The sequence below is a fragment of the Aedes albopictus genome, chromosome 2, assembly GCF_035046485.1.
Source record: "Aedes albopictus strain Foshan chromosome 2, AalbF5, whole genome shotgun sequence".
Taxonomy (NCBI): domain Eukaryota; kingdom Metazoa; phylum Arthropoda; class Insecta; order Diptera; family Culicidae; genus Aedes; species Aedes albopictus.
In genome coordinates, this window is record NC_085137.1 from 293,856,068 (window position 1) to 293,874,356 (window position 18,289).

The 18,289-nt window shown below is 38.9% G+C and overlaps 1 protein-coding gene across 3 annotated transcripts in view; it reads left to right on the top strand.

Annotated features, from left to right (window-relative positions):
- Nucleotides 1-18,163, top strand: part of LOC109414250 (helicase domino-like) — a 50,754-nt gene extending 32,591 nt beyond the window's left edge. For 2 of the 3 annotated variants that reach the window (XM_062852091.1, XM_062852093.1), the window contains 4 exons: nucleotides 2,780-2,815; nucleotides 11,744-12,778; nucleotides 14,693-16,420; nucleotides 16,672-18,163. In XM_062852091.1, coding sequence (XP_062708075.1) covers nucleotides 2,780-2,815; nucleotides 11,744-12,778; nucleotides 14,693-16,420; nucleotides 16,672-17,169 — 3,297 coding nt within the window. In that variant the 3' untranslated portion in view covers nucleotides 17,170-18,163. The remainder of the gene's footprint in view (nucleotides 1-2,779; nucleotides 2,816-11,743; nucleotides 12,779-14,692; nucleotides 16,421-16,671) is intronic. The other variant, XM_062852092.1, reaches the window with a different exon arrangement.
- The last annotated feature ends 126 nt before the right edge of the window (nucleotides 18,164-18,289 follow it).

The window sequence follows — 18,289 nt, forward strand, 5'->3', positions numbered from 1 at the left end:
ACAAGTGAAAGTAAAGAAGATAAGGAAGGTGGTAGCAACGCAACGGATAAAAGTGAAGAAGTCAAAGAAGTAAGACCAACCGAAGAGTTCGACAGTGAATGCAGTTTAGACGTTATGATAGACTCGAATGATGCACCAGACTCGGATTCAAATCAAATGAATAACTATTATTCATCCCAGGACGACGAATCCGGTAGTCAAAGCCAAGATGATGGCAACAACCATAAGGCCATGGAAGAGTCAAAGCAGACTGATTCTGGAGCAATTGACGGCGTCAATAGTACACCCCGAACGAGATCTCGCGGTTCTGTTAAGATAAATCTGTGGACATTAGACGACAGTCCAATACCCGCCGTCAAAAGGCATAAGACCGGAGACAGTTTTAACAAAGGCAAAAAGAATACCTCTGGTGAACAGCGGGATAATAAGAGTGACGTTCAATCGCATGACGAATCGTCGGTTGTGGAAGATGAGTCTACTAGCATGGTCAACGACACTTCGATTGCCCATGAAAGTTCGCTTGCTTCAGAATTATCAACTACGAATCCGGTTAATAACGAAGCCTTGGTTGTTGATCCCGAAGTGTTGGAAACAGTAAAAGAGCTTAAAATTTTAGTTACTGATGTAAAACAAATGAAACGTGCCAAGGTGTTGGACGGTTTTGCCAGTCCTCAGAGGACGCCGTCGCCAAAATCAAGAAAGCTTAAAAAATTCCCGCCGAAATCGGCCAACAATCGCACCCTAGACAGCTGGGTGTCCAAAACGCCTAAATCTGCCATGAATAACAGTGAACATTCAGATTCGAACACGAACGATAAATCATCAACACCACTGCATCATAGCGGTCGGACAACTCGAGCATCCGTAAAAGTAGATGGTGCCGCAGCACATGAAAATGGAGAAACGTGAGCAGAATCTCTTAGCCAGGGTTGTTACAAGTGTAAATACAAATAGTCTTCGTTTGGTTCTATGAAAAGATTGTACTATGCTACTTTCAACAAAGGGAAGGCTATCATCTATTTATTTGCAATTTATTGCTATATCTCATCACTCAGTTTATTTAATTGTTCATAGGCAAGTTTTAAAAGGAGTAGCTAGATCATTTCTTTTACCTTCATTGTACATAAATAGTTAGTTTCGCCGAATAATCAATTCATGGATGAGCAAGTCAGCTACATCTACTTAGGTATATTTATTGTCATATGTCCACAGTACCCAAAATTTTGTGAGTCTATTTCTGTTTTTGAGTTAACGTTTAAGTTTAATACATTTTTATCGATTGTTTTTTCTTTGAATCAACACTACAGAGTTCTTGCTCTGTTCTATAGATCAAATGAAAGCCCTTTTTGGAAGTTCGAACTCCTAGGTATTACTCTGATCAAAAGACTACCAGACGTGTTATTTTCGTCTGTCGAAAGATAGTGAACAAATTTTTGAAACTGGCCGGATTCAAAATATAGATTTTTGTTCAAATTTGTTTGGCATTTTCTCTTTAGTTCCTTTTACACAGCATTCTATGACTATAGGCATAATTCAGAGAAACTAATTATGGATATTTAAAAAACAACGTTAATCACGTACAGGAACCAAATAAGAAGTACATTTAAAAACATTCACTGTTCAATATCGATCAAAATCTAAGAGATCATTCTAGCCTTCTCAACCATCTCTGTGCTAAACTTTATCCAACTAAACTGAATTCTAGGATAGTAGGCAAAAAAGCAACAGAAAACTATGAAAAATTGATAGAATAAACAATTCCTTGCTGGACACTATGAAAACATAATTAAGTGGACTTTTGATTTGAACTGTCAGTCTGTCTTTCGACGAGCATGGCCTCAATTTATCCGTTAGAGTATCTCAATTGGCACAATACTTATCAACATCCAAACTATGTTATTTAACTTTCAAACATTAGTTTCTTTTGTTCAACACCATCTCAAGTAATCAATAAACCGAATATTGTGATGATTTGGGACTGCGAAGCTCTAAATTCCGCAAAAGGCCGACTTAATGCTGTTAACTGGTTTGGTGATTACTTGGCATGTGTCAAAAGATCTTTACGACAGTTGAACGTTGTGTCATATGGGATACTCTATTGTCCTTGGCATATTGGGGAGGTAAGGTCTGTATGTCGGTGTTTTGGTGTCATACAAAGAAAAGCTGAAGAAAAAAAATCACGATATCCAAATCTAACACTGAGAAAAAAGTATTATATTTTCTTTAGAGAAAAAGAGAAAAGACGGAGAGCGCTGTTTTTCGTAGAATGCTAATTTGTACCGACTATGAAAACTGAAATGCAGTGGACCAGTGCTCGGTCTGGCAATGGCAGTTGTTATATGAACTACACTTCTCAAGACGCCTTTTAAAAAAGCAACGACTTTTCTTGTTGGCACCAAAATATTGAGGTAAGCGATAGGCAATCAACCGATCTCGTGCGATACACAGCCTTGCCATTCCGAATTGCCTCGGGAAAAAAATGAATGAATTGAAGCTGCTGCCGGACGGAGCCAAAGTCAGACAGTTTTTCGAGGGTCGCAAATTAGCAGAGCCACAAAACAGCAAGGCGATAATTTATTTTGTTAATTTTTCTGTTCTCTGATGCCCATTCTGAAATGATGTTTTTTTTTGTTGGCGATGAATATAAGCTTCATAAAGAATAGGCATCAGATAGTCAAAAAGGCAATTAATGATAGCTATGGAATATTTTTGATAAAAATTAACAAAATATAGTTATCAAAGCTCTTTTCTCTTATTCTCTTTTTTTCTCTACTTGTAGATTTGGATATCGGATAACACAATGGAAAAAATGCCGGTAAGTAGAAACATGATTTTTATTTCAAATTTAACAGTCAATCCCCCTTCTAGTTATGATGGTCTGAATGCAAGTTGTCAATTGTAGCCTCAATCCAGCATGGGAAACACTCATTCAATTATTGCGTTTCCCTCACTCATTACCACGCACAATTAAAAGCGAGTATTTCTCTTAGTCAAACGAATTATTTCGACATAGGGTGGGGCGGGGCAAGATGGGTCAGTGCCATTTTCGGGCGCATTACTCATGTTTTGATTATGTTAATAATTTTGTTAGATGACCAGCATGAATATACAAAAGTTTGGGGCATTGATTGAAAAATTATTCACTCTCATTGGAAATACAAAATAAAATGTTTTTTTGCCATTTTTCTTATGCGATACATTCCATATATTCTCCATATAAACGGCCGCGGGGCAAGATGGGTCACCTTCAATTTTGAACGTATTTTTGGAGCATTGAAAAGTTATTTATTTTTTATTACAAGACTATCTCATAAATGACTTCAATTAAGCGGAATAAACGCTCAAAATTATAACATAAAATTATGATAATTTCTGGAGCAACATTTGAAAAGGGCATACAAGCATTGGTAAACAATGACTTCACACGTCGCTCCTGAGCCACCCTCAGCTTATTCACAAAAACTAAGACCATTATCAGATAGAGCAAACATCGATCTTTCGTATAACGGTGTTCATTTTCGTGGGCGGGCTGCTGTTATGCCCTACGAAGCGTTTTAGAAAAAAGACACAAGACCTCTTGGGCCCTTTTCAAATGTTGCTCCAGCTTTTTAGTAAAAACATCGATTTTCAAGTCGCCTGAGGACCACTCAAATCGTAAAGTTTTTTATATTCCAAATAAATTTATAAAATGTTTACTAGTAGCTCTTGTTTACTCAGTATTGATATGGAGCATATTTGAATGCGGAACAAATCTTATATTTTGACGTTTTTCGTTGAGAAAATGTTAATTACTCAAAAGGTGACCCATCTTGCCCCGCACTTTTTTCACGGCACAAAATCGATCACTTTTTAAAACTGCTTGTTTAACATCATATTTTGTATTTAATGAACTTTTTATCGACTTTTAGCATAGCTAACTAGTGTATTAAAGAGTAGCGGACGAATGCAAACCAATCCGATTTGTATTTAGGGGCTGTTCATAAACCACGTAGACCAAAATTTGGCCATCTCAGACCCCCCCCCCCTCGTAGACTTTTGTTCATACAAAAATTTTGGAATTTGTATGGAGCGTAGACTTTGGCCAGACCCCCCCTCCCCCTCAAAAAGTCTACGTGGTTTATGAACGGCCCCTTACGAAGTTATGGTGATCCATCCTTATGCGACCCATCTTGCCCCGCCCGACCCTACATTTACACCCGATTCTCGATTTGCACGGCCGTGAAACAAAAAAAAAACTCATACACATTTTTTTTCAAATTCTTATTTTTTTCATTATTTGTTGAGAAAGCATGTTAGTTATTTTGCACGGTTTTTTCGAATTTTCCCGTGTAAAAAAAAGTATCGGATGTACAGTAAGGACCCGATTTTGTCAGCCCCTGGTAGCATTTTGGGCTGACAAAATCGGGTACCTGACAAAATCGGGACATTTTTTAAAATTATTTTTTTTATTCATGAAAAGCTGTTCTGAGCACGTCAGAGACGGAGATAGGTGTGGAGGGTCTGCTTTGGGTTCATTCAAGTATTCTTCTTCTTCTTTATGGCCCGACGTCCCCACTGGGACTTGGTCTGCCTCGCTTCAACTTAGTGTTCTTCGAGCACTTCCACAGTTATTAATTGAAGGGCTATTAGCATTCAAGTATTACGTAACGCCAATGAGGGGGGGGGGTGTCCAGCACTGTGTTACGCTTCATACAAAATTTTAAAATTTCTCTTTCAAAAATAGTTACGCGGTGGAGGGATAGCGGATAGGGTCTAAAATCGCCAAATTTTGCGTTACGTAATATTTGAACGAACTTTTTGTGATAAAAAAATCGAAAGGGTGTTAAAAGCACAGAAAAAATGGTATTTGGCAAAGTTAACATTCAGTGCTTGTTTACAGCAGAACTATTAAATCTTTAATTTCTTTTCCTTCTTGTCATAACATCCCTACTGGAACACAGCCTTCTCCTAGCTTATAGCAATTGTGGTCTATAGAAGACAGTTGACATTGGTTAGAGCAGTTTAAATCATAACATCTAACTTTAGCTGTCAACGAATGAAAATGAACCAACATCTGATTGACAAGTATGAACATTCAAACTGTTTGAAATGGCTACGTTTTCGCTGCCTTTCCACTTTAATTTCCAAAGATTAGGCTCTTTGAAATCTTTGAAGAAATGATCGGGGAAGTTTATAGAGAAACTACCCGAGGATATACGGAACGTATAACCCTCAAGACATTCCGGAAGGGATCCCGTCAGTAGTTTCTGAAAAAACCTTTACAGGAGCTCCGGATAAATCCCTTAAGTAATTTCTTAAAGAATCCTTACAGCAATCTCCGTAGATATCTCTAGAGGTATTTCGTTAGCATTTTCTGAAAAATCATTGCAATCTTTGAAGAAATCTCCTTGAGAAATCCATGGAGGAATTCCTGCAAAAAAGTACTGGGGAAATATCAGGAGCAGTTTAAGGAGAAAACATAGCAAAAATGAATTGTTAAAGTCTAGCATGAATTCCAAAAGAATTTAAAACAAAATTTTCTAAAGCAATTTCAGAAGCAATACCAAGGGATTTTCGTAAAGAAATACCAAGAGGTAACCCAGCAAAAATCTCAAGCGGGACCTCCGAGAAATCCATAGAGGATACCCAATTGGGAAATTTAATAGAGGAATCATAGTGAAAACTCTAGAGGAATTCTTGTAAGAGTAATAACTGAAAGTATTAATAGAGGAACATTTTACCAAATTCATAGATGGATTCCTGTAGGAAAATTTTACCTGTTGACTTTATATGTATAAATAAACAAATAAATAAATATAAATAAATAAATAAGAGGAATTCTTGGAAAATACCTAGGAAATTCGCTAGATTTATTCATCACTAGGTTGGCTCCAGGGGCACGTTCTCTTCCATTTGGAAAATTTGTGCCTTCCGTAGATTTATTCATGGACTAATGCACGCAGTAATTCATATAGGAATTATTTCAGAAGTATCTACAGAATACTCTGAATACAATACATCACTAGTGAAGAATTTCTGAAGGAATCTCAACAGGAGTTCGTCAACCTGGGGGTATCATAGGAAGAATGCATGAACAATTCTTAGGGAAATATCTGAAAAGGTTCTTATAGACATTTCCAGAAAATTTCTTGGAGGAACTCCAGCAGAAGTTCCTGGACTATCAAAACAGATATGTATGGAGAAATGCCAGCAGGATGTCTTGAAAGAATCGCTAGGAAAATCCCTGGATAAATCCACGTAGCAAATGTAGGAGGAATTCTTGGAGAAACGCTTAGATACATAGCTGTAGGAAGAGTTCATATAGAAAATTTTTGAAAAAAATTTCTGTAAGAATATCAGCAAAACTTTTGGAGAAATCCTAGCAGGAGCTCCAGAACAAGTCTCAAGAAAAGCTTCAGGAGCAATCACAGGAGGAATGCCTGAAAAAAATCTTAAAGAGACACACCTTAATGAATCGTTGAAAAATTCCCGGAAGAATTCCTTTAAAAACTTCCGGTTCCGGCGGAATTCTTGGAGAAATACCAGCAAAAATTGTTACAAGAAACCACGCAAAAGTTCTTGAAGGAATCGCAGCAAGAACTTTTTGGGGAATCCCATCTCGAATTCCTAAAGAATTTCTAATGAATACAATTCTGACAGCAATTTTTGAAGGGAATCTACAATACAACTCTCATAAAAAATCTAGACCAACATGTAAAAAAGGGCGGAACAACCATTGCATGTCTCAACTTCTTCCTTTCCGTCTAGGTGCATTTCAATTTATTCATGCAAACTTATCCCGTTATCAGATAGAGGGGAGTCTGCTCTATCTGTTACTGGTCAGAGATTACATGAAAAATGGGCCATGTGCTCAGAAGGAAGAGAGAAGCAAAAATTCGAAATGGTTGTTGCGCCAAATGTTAGTCTATCTGGATCAATCCAAACAAGGAATCCCAGAGATGCCGGAAAGAAGTAAATGGATTGACTTGTAATCACAACAACTCTCTCTCTCTTCTTGGCGTAACGTCCTCATTGGGACAAAGCCTGCTTCTCAGCTTAGTGTTCTATGAGCACTTCCACAGTTATTGACTGAGAGCTTCCTCTGCCAATGACCATTTTGCATGTGTATATCGTGTGGCAGGCACGAAGATACTCTATGCCCAAGGAAGTCAAGGAAATTTCCTTTACGAAAAGATCCTGAACCGACCGGGAATCGAACCCGTCACCATCAGCATGGTCATGCTGAATAACCGTGCGTTTACCGCCTCGGCTAAATGGGCCCTAAATACAACAACAGACAGCGTTTATTGTTTGTTCTGTTCCTGAAGAAATTCAGAAGAATAGTCTTTAAGCCCATATAGCCGATGTGGTAAGCGCACGTGCAATCACCAAAACCATGCTGAGGGTGAGGAGTTTTATTCCCGGTTATCTCAGAATCCATTTCATAATCGACATTTACTTAACTACCTTGTGTATAAAATATCTTCATGACTACCACACGATATATGTACAAATGCAAAATAAACATTGGCTGTGGGGGATCTCAGCTAAAAATTGTAAAAGTTCTCATAAAATACTAAGCTGAGGAGCAGGCTGTGTCCCAGTTGGAACGTTACGCCAAGAAGAGAGAGAGCTGGAATCTTTTAGCAATTCAAAACAATATTGGTTTAAAACATTGGCGAGGGTTGGGTGCTAAAATTGCCTCAATGTGTTGATTTGCAAAGTTTGGTCGTTTTCAAAAATTACACGAGTTTTGTACATTTCGTCAATTTTCGATGACGCCTAAAGACATCAACTGCATTAATAATGATTAAGAAATTGAAATTCTAAATTAAATACAAATTTATTTTTTTACTTCAAAAAAGGCTGACAAAATCGGGTCAAAAAGCTGACAAAATCGGGGGTAGATAAAATCGGGGGTAGACAAAATCGGGGGCTGACAAAATCGGGTCCTCACTGTATATAAAAAACATGAAATTTGAAAAAATATCTTTTACCTCTCGAATCAGTTGTTTTGGACTCCCAGTAACTACGTTCAAAATTTGAGCGAAATCGACGATTAAATCTAAGGGGCGCTCAACGAGCTTGGAGTTAGTAAGAAAAATCTTGACCAAATATGCAGAAATCTTAAGTTTTCGGTTTTGCCGCTAGGTGGCGCTGTAAATATTCAATAAATAAACCTTTAGTATTATTGTAGGCGATCATATGCCTAATAACTTTATCGAAGACAAAGTTAACCGACATCTGTGGAAAAAGTTACACCCTAGGCAAAGTCAGGCGAAACATTGGAATTTCATTACATATTGATATTATTCCTGTACATGCACTGGATAAACAACAATAATGTTGGGCCACCCTAAAGAAGAGTCACCTCATTCGAGTATATTGAGATTTCTCCTACCTTACCTTACCGATCAGGCTAAGGCCGGGGTGGCCTCTGCTGTTTGTCTCCAGTTCCGCACTCTGCGTATGGTCCGCAGATCGTCCTCCACTTCTCCACTTCTTTAGAGTGCGGGAATAATCTATTTTCCGGAACTGAAGGTACATTTTCTTTGGGGTGGCTGGTAAATCGGAGAGGGTAGGAGTGTCCGTTTGTTATGTCTGACAAACAATCGGACTCTCTTTTTTCTATGACTTGCTTGACATTCTGTAGATTATTGTTTTTTTTTTTTTTGGTTTTGGAAGGTATGCGATTCACTATTGAGCCTTAAAATTATGTTGCATCTGAATAGCATTGATATTGTCAAGTCTGTACCACGGCATAAAGATCACAAGGCAGACTAGTATGTAACCTATCAGAGAAAATAGGTAGAGAAGCGAAGAGTGAATAGCCGCTTGAACGGCAACACTTTTTCTGTTTTGATTTCATCGCTCGGATACTGGCAACTGCAGCAAAGCAGATTAATCCACCCATCGAAGGTAGTGCCTATCTCGCACACCGCATTTGAAAACTTTTTATACTGTTGTGTTAACCAGGAATTATCAAACTGATGTTATAATTCAATTCAATTTATTTATTCGATTTCAACTTAAACAATGGTGTACAATTATACAATTACATTTGCAGAGATTTGGTTCACTTTTCAAGATGGAATATATTTTCATTAATTCAAGGAATCAATGTTGTTTGCACTGTCATCCGTGATATTTGAAAACTTTGGTAAAAATATGTTTGAAATCGATGGCCCAAAGTTTTGCTCAAACAGCATGAAATTAGGCAAGGAAACATAAAACCCACGCTTTTTGAACCATTTCATTGCAGAAACGGAGAACTGACCTTCTCATCATACAAAAATTCTGCTCATTAGTTCAATTCTAGTACTTCACCGATTATGTCCTATTAGAAGATGACGGTCAGACACCGTGTCAACGATGCGATTTATTCCAGACATCAAGATGGCTTCGTGGTAACATTTTCGGCTGATGCAGATGTGGTCGATCTGGTTTTTCAATATGTCCATCACGAGAGACCTACGTGTCTTTATGCATTTGTCAATAGTGAAAAAGTGAGCCCACAAGCATCAGATTGTTGTTGTCACAAAACTCTGCAAGCAGGACCGTTTTCGCGTACCAATCTCCGCGATGTAGATCCTGATACCCTCCCTTTCGAATTTTATCCATGACGACATTCAATTTATTGAAGTTCTCGGCAGCATCGGTCGGTAGTCGACTCTGTACGTGACTTTGAAGTTTGAATTATCGTGAAGTTACGAATCTGTTTTCTGAATCTGGCAGTGATTATTCTTTGATTGATTGGCTCCCTCCAAACCAACTCCTTGGTGTCGGGGAGCGTTGTTGCCTCTACGAATACAACAATACCTGTTCCGACGGTGGCTTTTGTTCCCCTAAGTAAGGCTACCGGATTTCACTTAGTCCCAGGATGGTGAGGCTCATATACCGCGCCGAGTTTTGCCAACTTGCCTTGCTTGGTTTAACTTTTTGCACAGGCATCGGATCAACTTGCGGTTTCCAACAAAGTTGTTTAGCATATACCTGTTTACCTACAAGAATACCACTGATGGTATTATTTGAACGCTTACTAAAACCCAGCGGAAAAAATCGAATTGTGATTGCTGCATACATTTGACCAACTTTTCCCATACTAACTTCAAACTTGTTGAGCGCCCATTATACTTAAGGTGTCATGATGCATCACTCAGCTTTCAAACGAATCATTGACTTTTTGATTTTCAATGATTGTTTGCCTCGCGTTTTTGAAGTGATAAAAAACTGTTAATTCTGCAGTTACGCAGCTGAAAAAGTATCATCACAATCACCACGAGTGAGCATATAGGATGATACTTTTTCATACGAATATTCGCTTTCTTGGCTGGGAATTATCACTTTGAAATTTCGAGCCACATATCCAACATGGCTGCCGATGCTGATGATGCCGTAAAAAGCCTTAATCTATTTTGCTCAAATTTTGTCCATAGCTTCTGGAAATTCAAAACAACTGGTTCAGTAGATAAGACTGCATTTTTCGTAGGCTTTTTATGTTTTTCATGTGGACCACGCTACCTATCTCATGCCTGATTAAAAGCAAACTTACGACCTATTCAAATCGAAGCATCGCACTCAAATTTTGTAAATGACTTTGGATACCAGGTCTGGTCTAGGTATTAGGGTAAGAAATCAAACTTTGAACTAGTCAAATTGTAATCTTAATTTGAACCATTTCGAAATTCATTAAAACGACGTACTTTTTAGGCAAATATTGTCCCGAAAAAGATGTTAAACAGCTTTCCGTAATATAACCTGATAACATGGACTTTAAAAGCAGTGAAAAAAGCGTTTTTGTCATGGAAAACAGGCAATTGAAAAATCACTGTGATTTCACCTATTTTCCCCCAGAGAAAGCCCATTTTCGGTGCACCCGTACAGCTCATGCATTGCATCACAAGCAATAAGTGAATACGTCAAATGAAAGCTTATTTATCGTAGAATCGACCAACCAAATAATATTCCGCATTATTTGTCATAAAATTATCAAATTTAAATGATTCTTACTTGGAGAATGTTATCTTAAGTTGAACCATTTGTAATCTAAATTTGAACTAGTAAACGGGGGTGAGCTTCTAGTGTTGGCCTGTAGATTGCGCTAGTGGTTGCTTTGTTTACTCTTGGGGGATGAAAAATTCCAAATTTAGTTTCCAAATTCCTAAAGAATTTCGAACATTCTGAGGTGAGATTCCACTGCCTAATGAAAAATAGGTATGCGAATTAGCAGATTCATGTGATTTTTAATTGTTTAGCATGGAATTGGCTGTTTTGTGAGTTGCTCGAGCTGCTGCCGCCAGTAGTTCAAATTAAGATTAAAATTGGTTCAAATTATGATTACGATGGTTCAAATTAAGATTAAAATCATTGTTGATGAAAAATCGAATATTTCAATGAAATTCGGTGCAAATACAAACTTTTTACCATTTAACAGAAAGCTTATACCCGTGGCTTTCATGTACATACGATTTTGCCGTAGTAAATTATTTCCATGTGGGAGAAAAAATCACTTAAAATTTGCACTGCTTCAGAAAGCCGCAATATGGTTCAAAGTTTGATTACCTACCCTAAATGTTTGAGATTTCGATCAAACTACCGAAACAATTCGCATATAGGTACCAACATTTTTTTTCCACGACTTATATTTTTGGGCCATAGAAACAGACCACCATAAATGGATAGAGATGAACTGAACAAAAATGCATAAAATTGAAATATTAAGCTTATGTATTCAATTCGTTTCTTTGTTTTTTTTTCGATGTAGATGTGGTGTCCACCAACACCTCCGCAAGATGACAATGACATCTACGTAGATCATGCCTTAGGATTTTTGTACGAGACGGAAATTATTCCTGAATCACAGTTACCAGCGGTGTATGTGAAAAAAGAATACAAACGAAGTCGATCGGAGGCTGGTTTCTACTCGGATGGTCGTCGTCCGGTCAAGATACGGAAGGAAGATACCTACTATGCGCCACGATCACTTTTTGATCGTCCTTCGCCACAAATAGCAAAACTTCGCAAGGATTACAAACTACAGCGCTATAAGGGCATTATCAAGCCCTTCCCCATGGTGGGCTTGAAGCAGACACCGGTCATCAAACAGCAAATCGAACCGGAAGGCATGCCAGAATGGATGATCCATGAAGATATGGCAATGTTGAACGTAATTCAAAATCTACAAGGATTGCCCTTGAATCTGATGCTAGTGTCGCCCGGTCACACCCCTAATTGGGACTTGGTCGCCGACATTGTGAATCAGACCTCGCGAACTTATAGGCTACCAAAACAGTGCCGCTACAGGTATGAAGCCGTCATCATCCCTCGCGAGGAAGGGAAGCTGCTTGAAAGTCCAAAGAAACAAAAGAAGAGTAAGAACCCATTGAAACAGCCTCCTTCCAAGGGAATGAGAGCGATGCGAACTGCACAACTGTTCACTGGGGATGGAAACAGCTCTTTCATCAAACTTGCAAGGCTAAAGTTTGACAACATCAAGTTGGCCTTCAGCAAGAAAGCTCCGCATGCCAAACAGGTGACTGCCAACCCACAAATGAAAAACCCGAAGCATGCAGCAGTGCTGGCAGAATACGGTATCACTAACTACGATGCTCCGCTGACACCGGTGGAAATTGCGACTCGCCGAGCAGAACGGATATCGAAAGAGAAGCAAAAGACTGCCGTCATGATGCAGGGTCAAGAACAACAGCAACAACTGGCTCAACAGCAGCAGCAGCAACTCCAACAACAACAGATTCAACAACAGCAGCAAAGCCAGGTGCAATCTGTTCAGCAAGTGCAGGTTTGAATTGTTAAATCAACTATTATACTAAACAATGCGTTGAACATAATTTTCCAAAATTCTCTCCATAATCGGCCATAAAGTTTTACTAATAAAATTACATACAGCTACCGCTTTGTTACAAGCATTGTGTTGGTAATGCTCTCCGCAACGACTCTCAGAAACACTGATTGTGCGTATTCAAACACCAATTCTGTTGTTTCTTAAGCTGTTCGAGTTGTATAACGACCAAAGACCAACGACAGCTATGTAAAAAATAATTATTTATGTAACGAGTTGCAAAAAGTTGCATAATGAACCAGTTCGGAAAAATTAGCCATTATGATACCAAAATGAGTTATATAAAATACAGGGTGTTAGGTTCCTGAGTGCAAACTTTCTAAAGAGTGATAGAGGACCATAAATGGTGAAAAAAATTGTTCTACGCATATGGTCAAATCTCAACCGTTACGTAGTTTTTTAACTCCCCATGTTTTTGACTCTTATTGCCTTAACTGGCTATAACTTTAAAATGGTCAAACTTATCGCAGTTTGTTTACCCTTATTCGAAAGATTATTGAATTTTCTATCAAATGGCATCTTTCAATCGATTGGTTTAGTTAAATAACTATGTTTTCTAGAGCAAATAGCTCAAAAGTTGTGTGTTTTATTTTGTTTTTGTCAATTATCTTTGAAAAATGCGAAATAAATTAAAATTCTTTCTTTGGCAAAGTTGTGGCCCCTGTTTCACTCTACAATTTGTTCTTTGACATCAAACTTCTATCTTTTATCGTTTTCTTGCAATTTCGATTTAAACGTCGCATTTCAGATCATAAATTTACAATCGTTATGGTAAGCACCTTTTTGGTCACTGTGCCGCACATTTAAATCAAAATTACAAGAAAACGATAAGAGTTAGAAGTTTGGCGTTAAAGAACGAATTGTAGAGTGGAACAGGGGCCACAACTTTGCCAAAGAAAGAATTTTAATTTATTACGCATGTTTCAAAAATAATTGACAAAAACAAATTGAAACACACTGCTTTTGAGCTATTTGCTCTAGAAAACTTAGTTATTTAGCTAAACCAATCGATTCATAGATGCCCTTTGATAGAAAGTTTAATAATCTTTCGAATAAGGGTAAAAAAACTGCAATGAGTTTGACCATTTTCAAGTTATAGCCAGTTAAGGCAATAAGAGTAAAAAACATGGGAAGTTCAATAACTACGTAACGGTTGAGATTTGACCATACGCGTAGAACAATTTTTTTTCACCATTTATGGTCCTCTATCACCCTTTAAAAAGTTTGCACTCACGAACCTAACACCCTGTATAAATTATGATACTGAATTGCATAAAAGATGTTTTCTCAAACCCGTGGGCCCAAAACATCAATTGCGACACGAATGCGCTCTCTAGAGTCAAGTGTCGAAAATAATCAAACATGCAAACAAAATCATCCATATACCGTGACATCACCTATAATTCCAATCACTTTTTTTCGGTTCTTAATTCCGTACACTCCATGGAAAACAAATGGGATGAACGGAATTAAAAATCATAGGCATTTCTAGAATTGTGAACAAGCTCTCTATACAGAAATTCTTGAAGCAAATAATGATAAGAAACATATTTGAATGAAGTTGTTGGAACTATTTTTTTTAGGTGAGTATGCTATAACTTGCTTTTGTCTTCAGTAATAAATTCAAATATCCACAGTGGTAATTTAGTTTTACTGGTATAGGAGAATGGAAGAATTAAATTCAAGAAAGAAGTAAAAAACACATGTACCAGGAATCAATCAAGAATCTCAAGCATTCTAAATATTTTGTTTTACAAGAACTCATGATGGCTCACATAATAGTAATTGGAAAATATGTTCAAGCTATTCTTCTATTTTATCGGCATTTCAATATGTAACTCTTTACCATTATAGCAAGTCGCTCAGTCACAGACACACGTCATTCAGCAGCAAGTGCAGCAGCAGATTCAAATTCAAGCACACCCTCAGCAGCATATAGCGGCTGGCAGTCAAGTTCAACAGGCAACGATAGTCGTTTGTGGCGTTGGAACAAACTCAGCTCCTGCCGTGGCAACACTGGTTCAGGCTCCCTCCATTCAGGCAGGTCGAGCTCAACCTGTGGTGAACATTTGCCCCAGTCCGAATCAACAGCAAATAGTGAAAGCAATAGTTGCTAGCCCTTCGAATCAAAACATTTTAACACAGCAGTTAGCTGTAGCGCAAAACAATCCTCAACAGCAAGTCTCGGTTGTACTTACAACTCCAGTAACGACTATGTCGGCTAACCAAGTTCAACTTTCGCAGCCACAGATTGTGTCGATCCATCAGTCAACGCCTCAAATCATTCAGAGTAGCCCCGCTGTTACGCAGGCTACAAACTCCATTGTCCAAACATTGGCTACTCAGTCTCTGCCTCAAGTGGTATCCGTAGCTCAGCTGGCTACAGTTGGTACGGTTATGACAACGGGCAGTGCTGCGTTACAACAATCGCAGGTTGCCACGCTGACAACCTCTGCTTTGAGGGCACAGAGAATCGTTGCACCTCCAGGAACGCTTCAAGAAGTGGTTCTCCATCAAAGGTCGGGTTCACAAAGTCCCACGGTTGTCAGCGTCAGTGGGTTGGGCCAAGGTCTAACGCAAGCTCAGTTGCAGACAGCACAGCTTCGCTTATCGATGGCTGGAGGCCAGCAGGTTTCCGGTGTAGTTGCAAAGGGAATCTCCGTGGGAACAGTTACAAGTGCGGGCAAACCCATCAATACATCTCAAATACAATTTTACCGTCAACAGCCAATCAGACAACAACTAAAGGTTCTGCATCCGAGCGCAGCTCAAGGAGGAACAACCGTGCTCCAACAAGCCACAGGACAACCAACCCTCGTAAGCCCCGCTATCATCCAGGGCAACATAATTCAAACGGGTACGGTAGGTCAGACTGTTCAAGTGCAGTCCGCTGGTCAGAAAGTATCAGTTGCCACAGTTACTAGTTCGGCAGGCGCAGTCACTACAACACAAGCAGGTACTATCGCTACAGTTCAGGTTGCCCCTGGACAACAGAGAACCCAGTTCATCAAACAGGTTGGAACGAAACAGATGATCACTCGGCCTGTCACCGAGGGCGAGATGCAAATGATGATGAAACGACAGATTATAAGTCAACAGCACAAGCAGCAGCTTATGCCTCAGACACAGATTTTTGCTCCGGCCAATTTACAAGTTCAGCAGGCAGGAACCTCCGGCCAACAAATTGCTACACTTGTGAAGACTTCCTCCGGGACGGTAGCGGCTACGGGGATGACACTCTCCCAGGTGAAACCCGGTCAACTCAAAACAATCAGCAATCAGAGCCAGGTTCGACAGCTGCAACTGCAACAGCAAATCATTGCTGCCCAAAGAAAAAGCGGCAAAATGACCCAAATTACCCAGGTTGCTGGCAAAGCTGGTCAACCAACGCAGCTTTTCGTACAGGGTCCTAAGAATCTTCCCGCAGGAACGGTAACCGTTCAGCAAATACAGCAAGTCATCCGACATGCTCAGCCAGCTTCAATTGCCACCGGTGGACAAATCGTGCTGGGTAAAACCAGTGTTGGAAGGGTCATTCCGGTTTCGGTGTCGCAGCAGGCAAACCAAAGGCAAACTATTCAGGTAAGCTATCTCTTTGGTATCAGCTTGTAAATTGATCCTAATCTATAAAAAAAGTTAAATTCCGTGGTAGGGTACAATTTTGTTTGGAAAAAGTGAAAGTCTGAAATTTCAAACAATACCATTTGAAATAATAGTTTGAAACATTTGGCCGAATTCCAATCTGTAAACTAATCTCTGTTGCAGCACCAAGATGCAGCTAAGCATATCTACCATTTGCTTTTATTAAAACTCATGTATCATCAACATTATAGGTTGTAACCGCGACGTCTGCTGGTAACATTCGAGCTCATGTTCCCACTCAGAACATTGGCACCATCAAGGTAGCAGCCGGAGCCACTCCAGCTCAACAGCAGCAGGCAATTTTGACGGCGTTGCAAAATCAGCAACGGCAAAATGCAAGCCCAGTGCGGCTGCAAACTTCCAGCGGATCTCTGGTGGCCGTTACGGTTCAGCAACCACAAGCCGTGGCATCTGCTGCCAGTGCAGCAGATTTGCAACAGCAAACACAACAGGTTGTAACTGCTGGACCAGGCCAGTCACAGCAGCAACAACAAACCCAAACCACCACACAGGTGTTGCAAATTCAAGCCCAGCCGCAACAGATTATTTCAACAGCAACTGCATCTGCCGATGGAACAGGTGCAACCGTTGTTCAAACGCAACAAACAGTACAGCAAGTGCAATCATCTGTCACAGCACAGCAACAGGTGAGTATGATTAAGAAGAAGCATTCCCCAAGCGGGAAATAGAGGAAAGTTAGATTTGTTCGACTTTTGTGTGAATTGGTTGTTGTATTGAGGAACTTGTGAACAAAATCTTTCGATTGGTTTTTTAAGTGCAATGTTTTTAAAATACTAAAAAAAAATGAATTTTTAAATGAAATCTTGGAATTTTCAAAATTTTCTACATCAAAGTTCCTCAACACCAGGTTGAAATGAAACGATACGTAGATATTTCTCAATAATTTTGTTTGTAAAAATTGTACTGTGTCCTTGTGTGAGTTTTGCGAGTTTTGTTTCACTTATTTTCCAGTGAACCTAATGTTTGTTCTTGATTTAATATTTTCGTTCTAGCCTAAGTAAATCGTCTCACAGCTGATGACGGATTACCTACTCTAAGCAACGGTTGCACTTTGGCATTGCTTGTCAATATTGAATTTCAATGAAAGATATTGGTCGTTTTAACACATTTTTCAAGTTCCACTACAATTCTCTTTGTTATAAGTTTGAAAATATCTTATAAAGCAAAAAAATAGACATGAATCAATACACAATACGAATTTCTCACACAATGCACCTGTGTCCAGTCCATGTCATAGCATAAGATATCATCGAAAACTCAAACCCGAAGAGTTTGTGGGATACCAAATCCTACACATATTTCAATAACTTTTGAATTAATTGAATTTGACATACACCTATGTGTCGTCGAATGGAGTAGATACAGAATAGCGGTCCGGAACGTTCGAAGTTGATCGTTAATAGACTGTCGTAATTTCAAGCAATTATCCACTGTATTAGTTTGAATCTGCGAATAAATATTGTTTCTTTCTGTGAAACTTGGAAGTTAGCTTAAAATAATCTTAGCATTAGATATAGGCAACAGAGAAATCAATAGTGAGCTCATTGATCTTGTAAATGTTTTATTTAACTATTTAAATGAATCCCGTATGATGTAGTACATAACAAAGTATTATTAGATGCTAACCATTACACAATATAAATCAAATCTATCCAACTCAGACATACATTGAGATTTAATTGTCCCAGCAGTCCGAAAGTCCAGAGTCTTGGTCCTTAGATTATCCGAGAACTCACGACCTCTCACCCACGTTCCAATAGATGAAGACGCGGCTCCAGCCTTAACGCC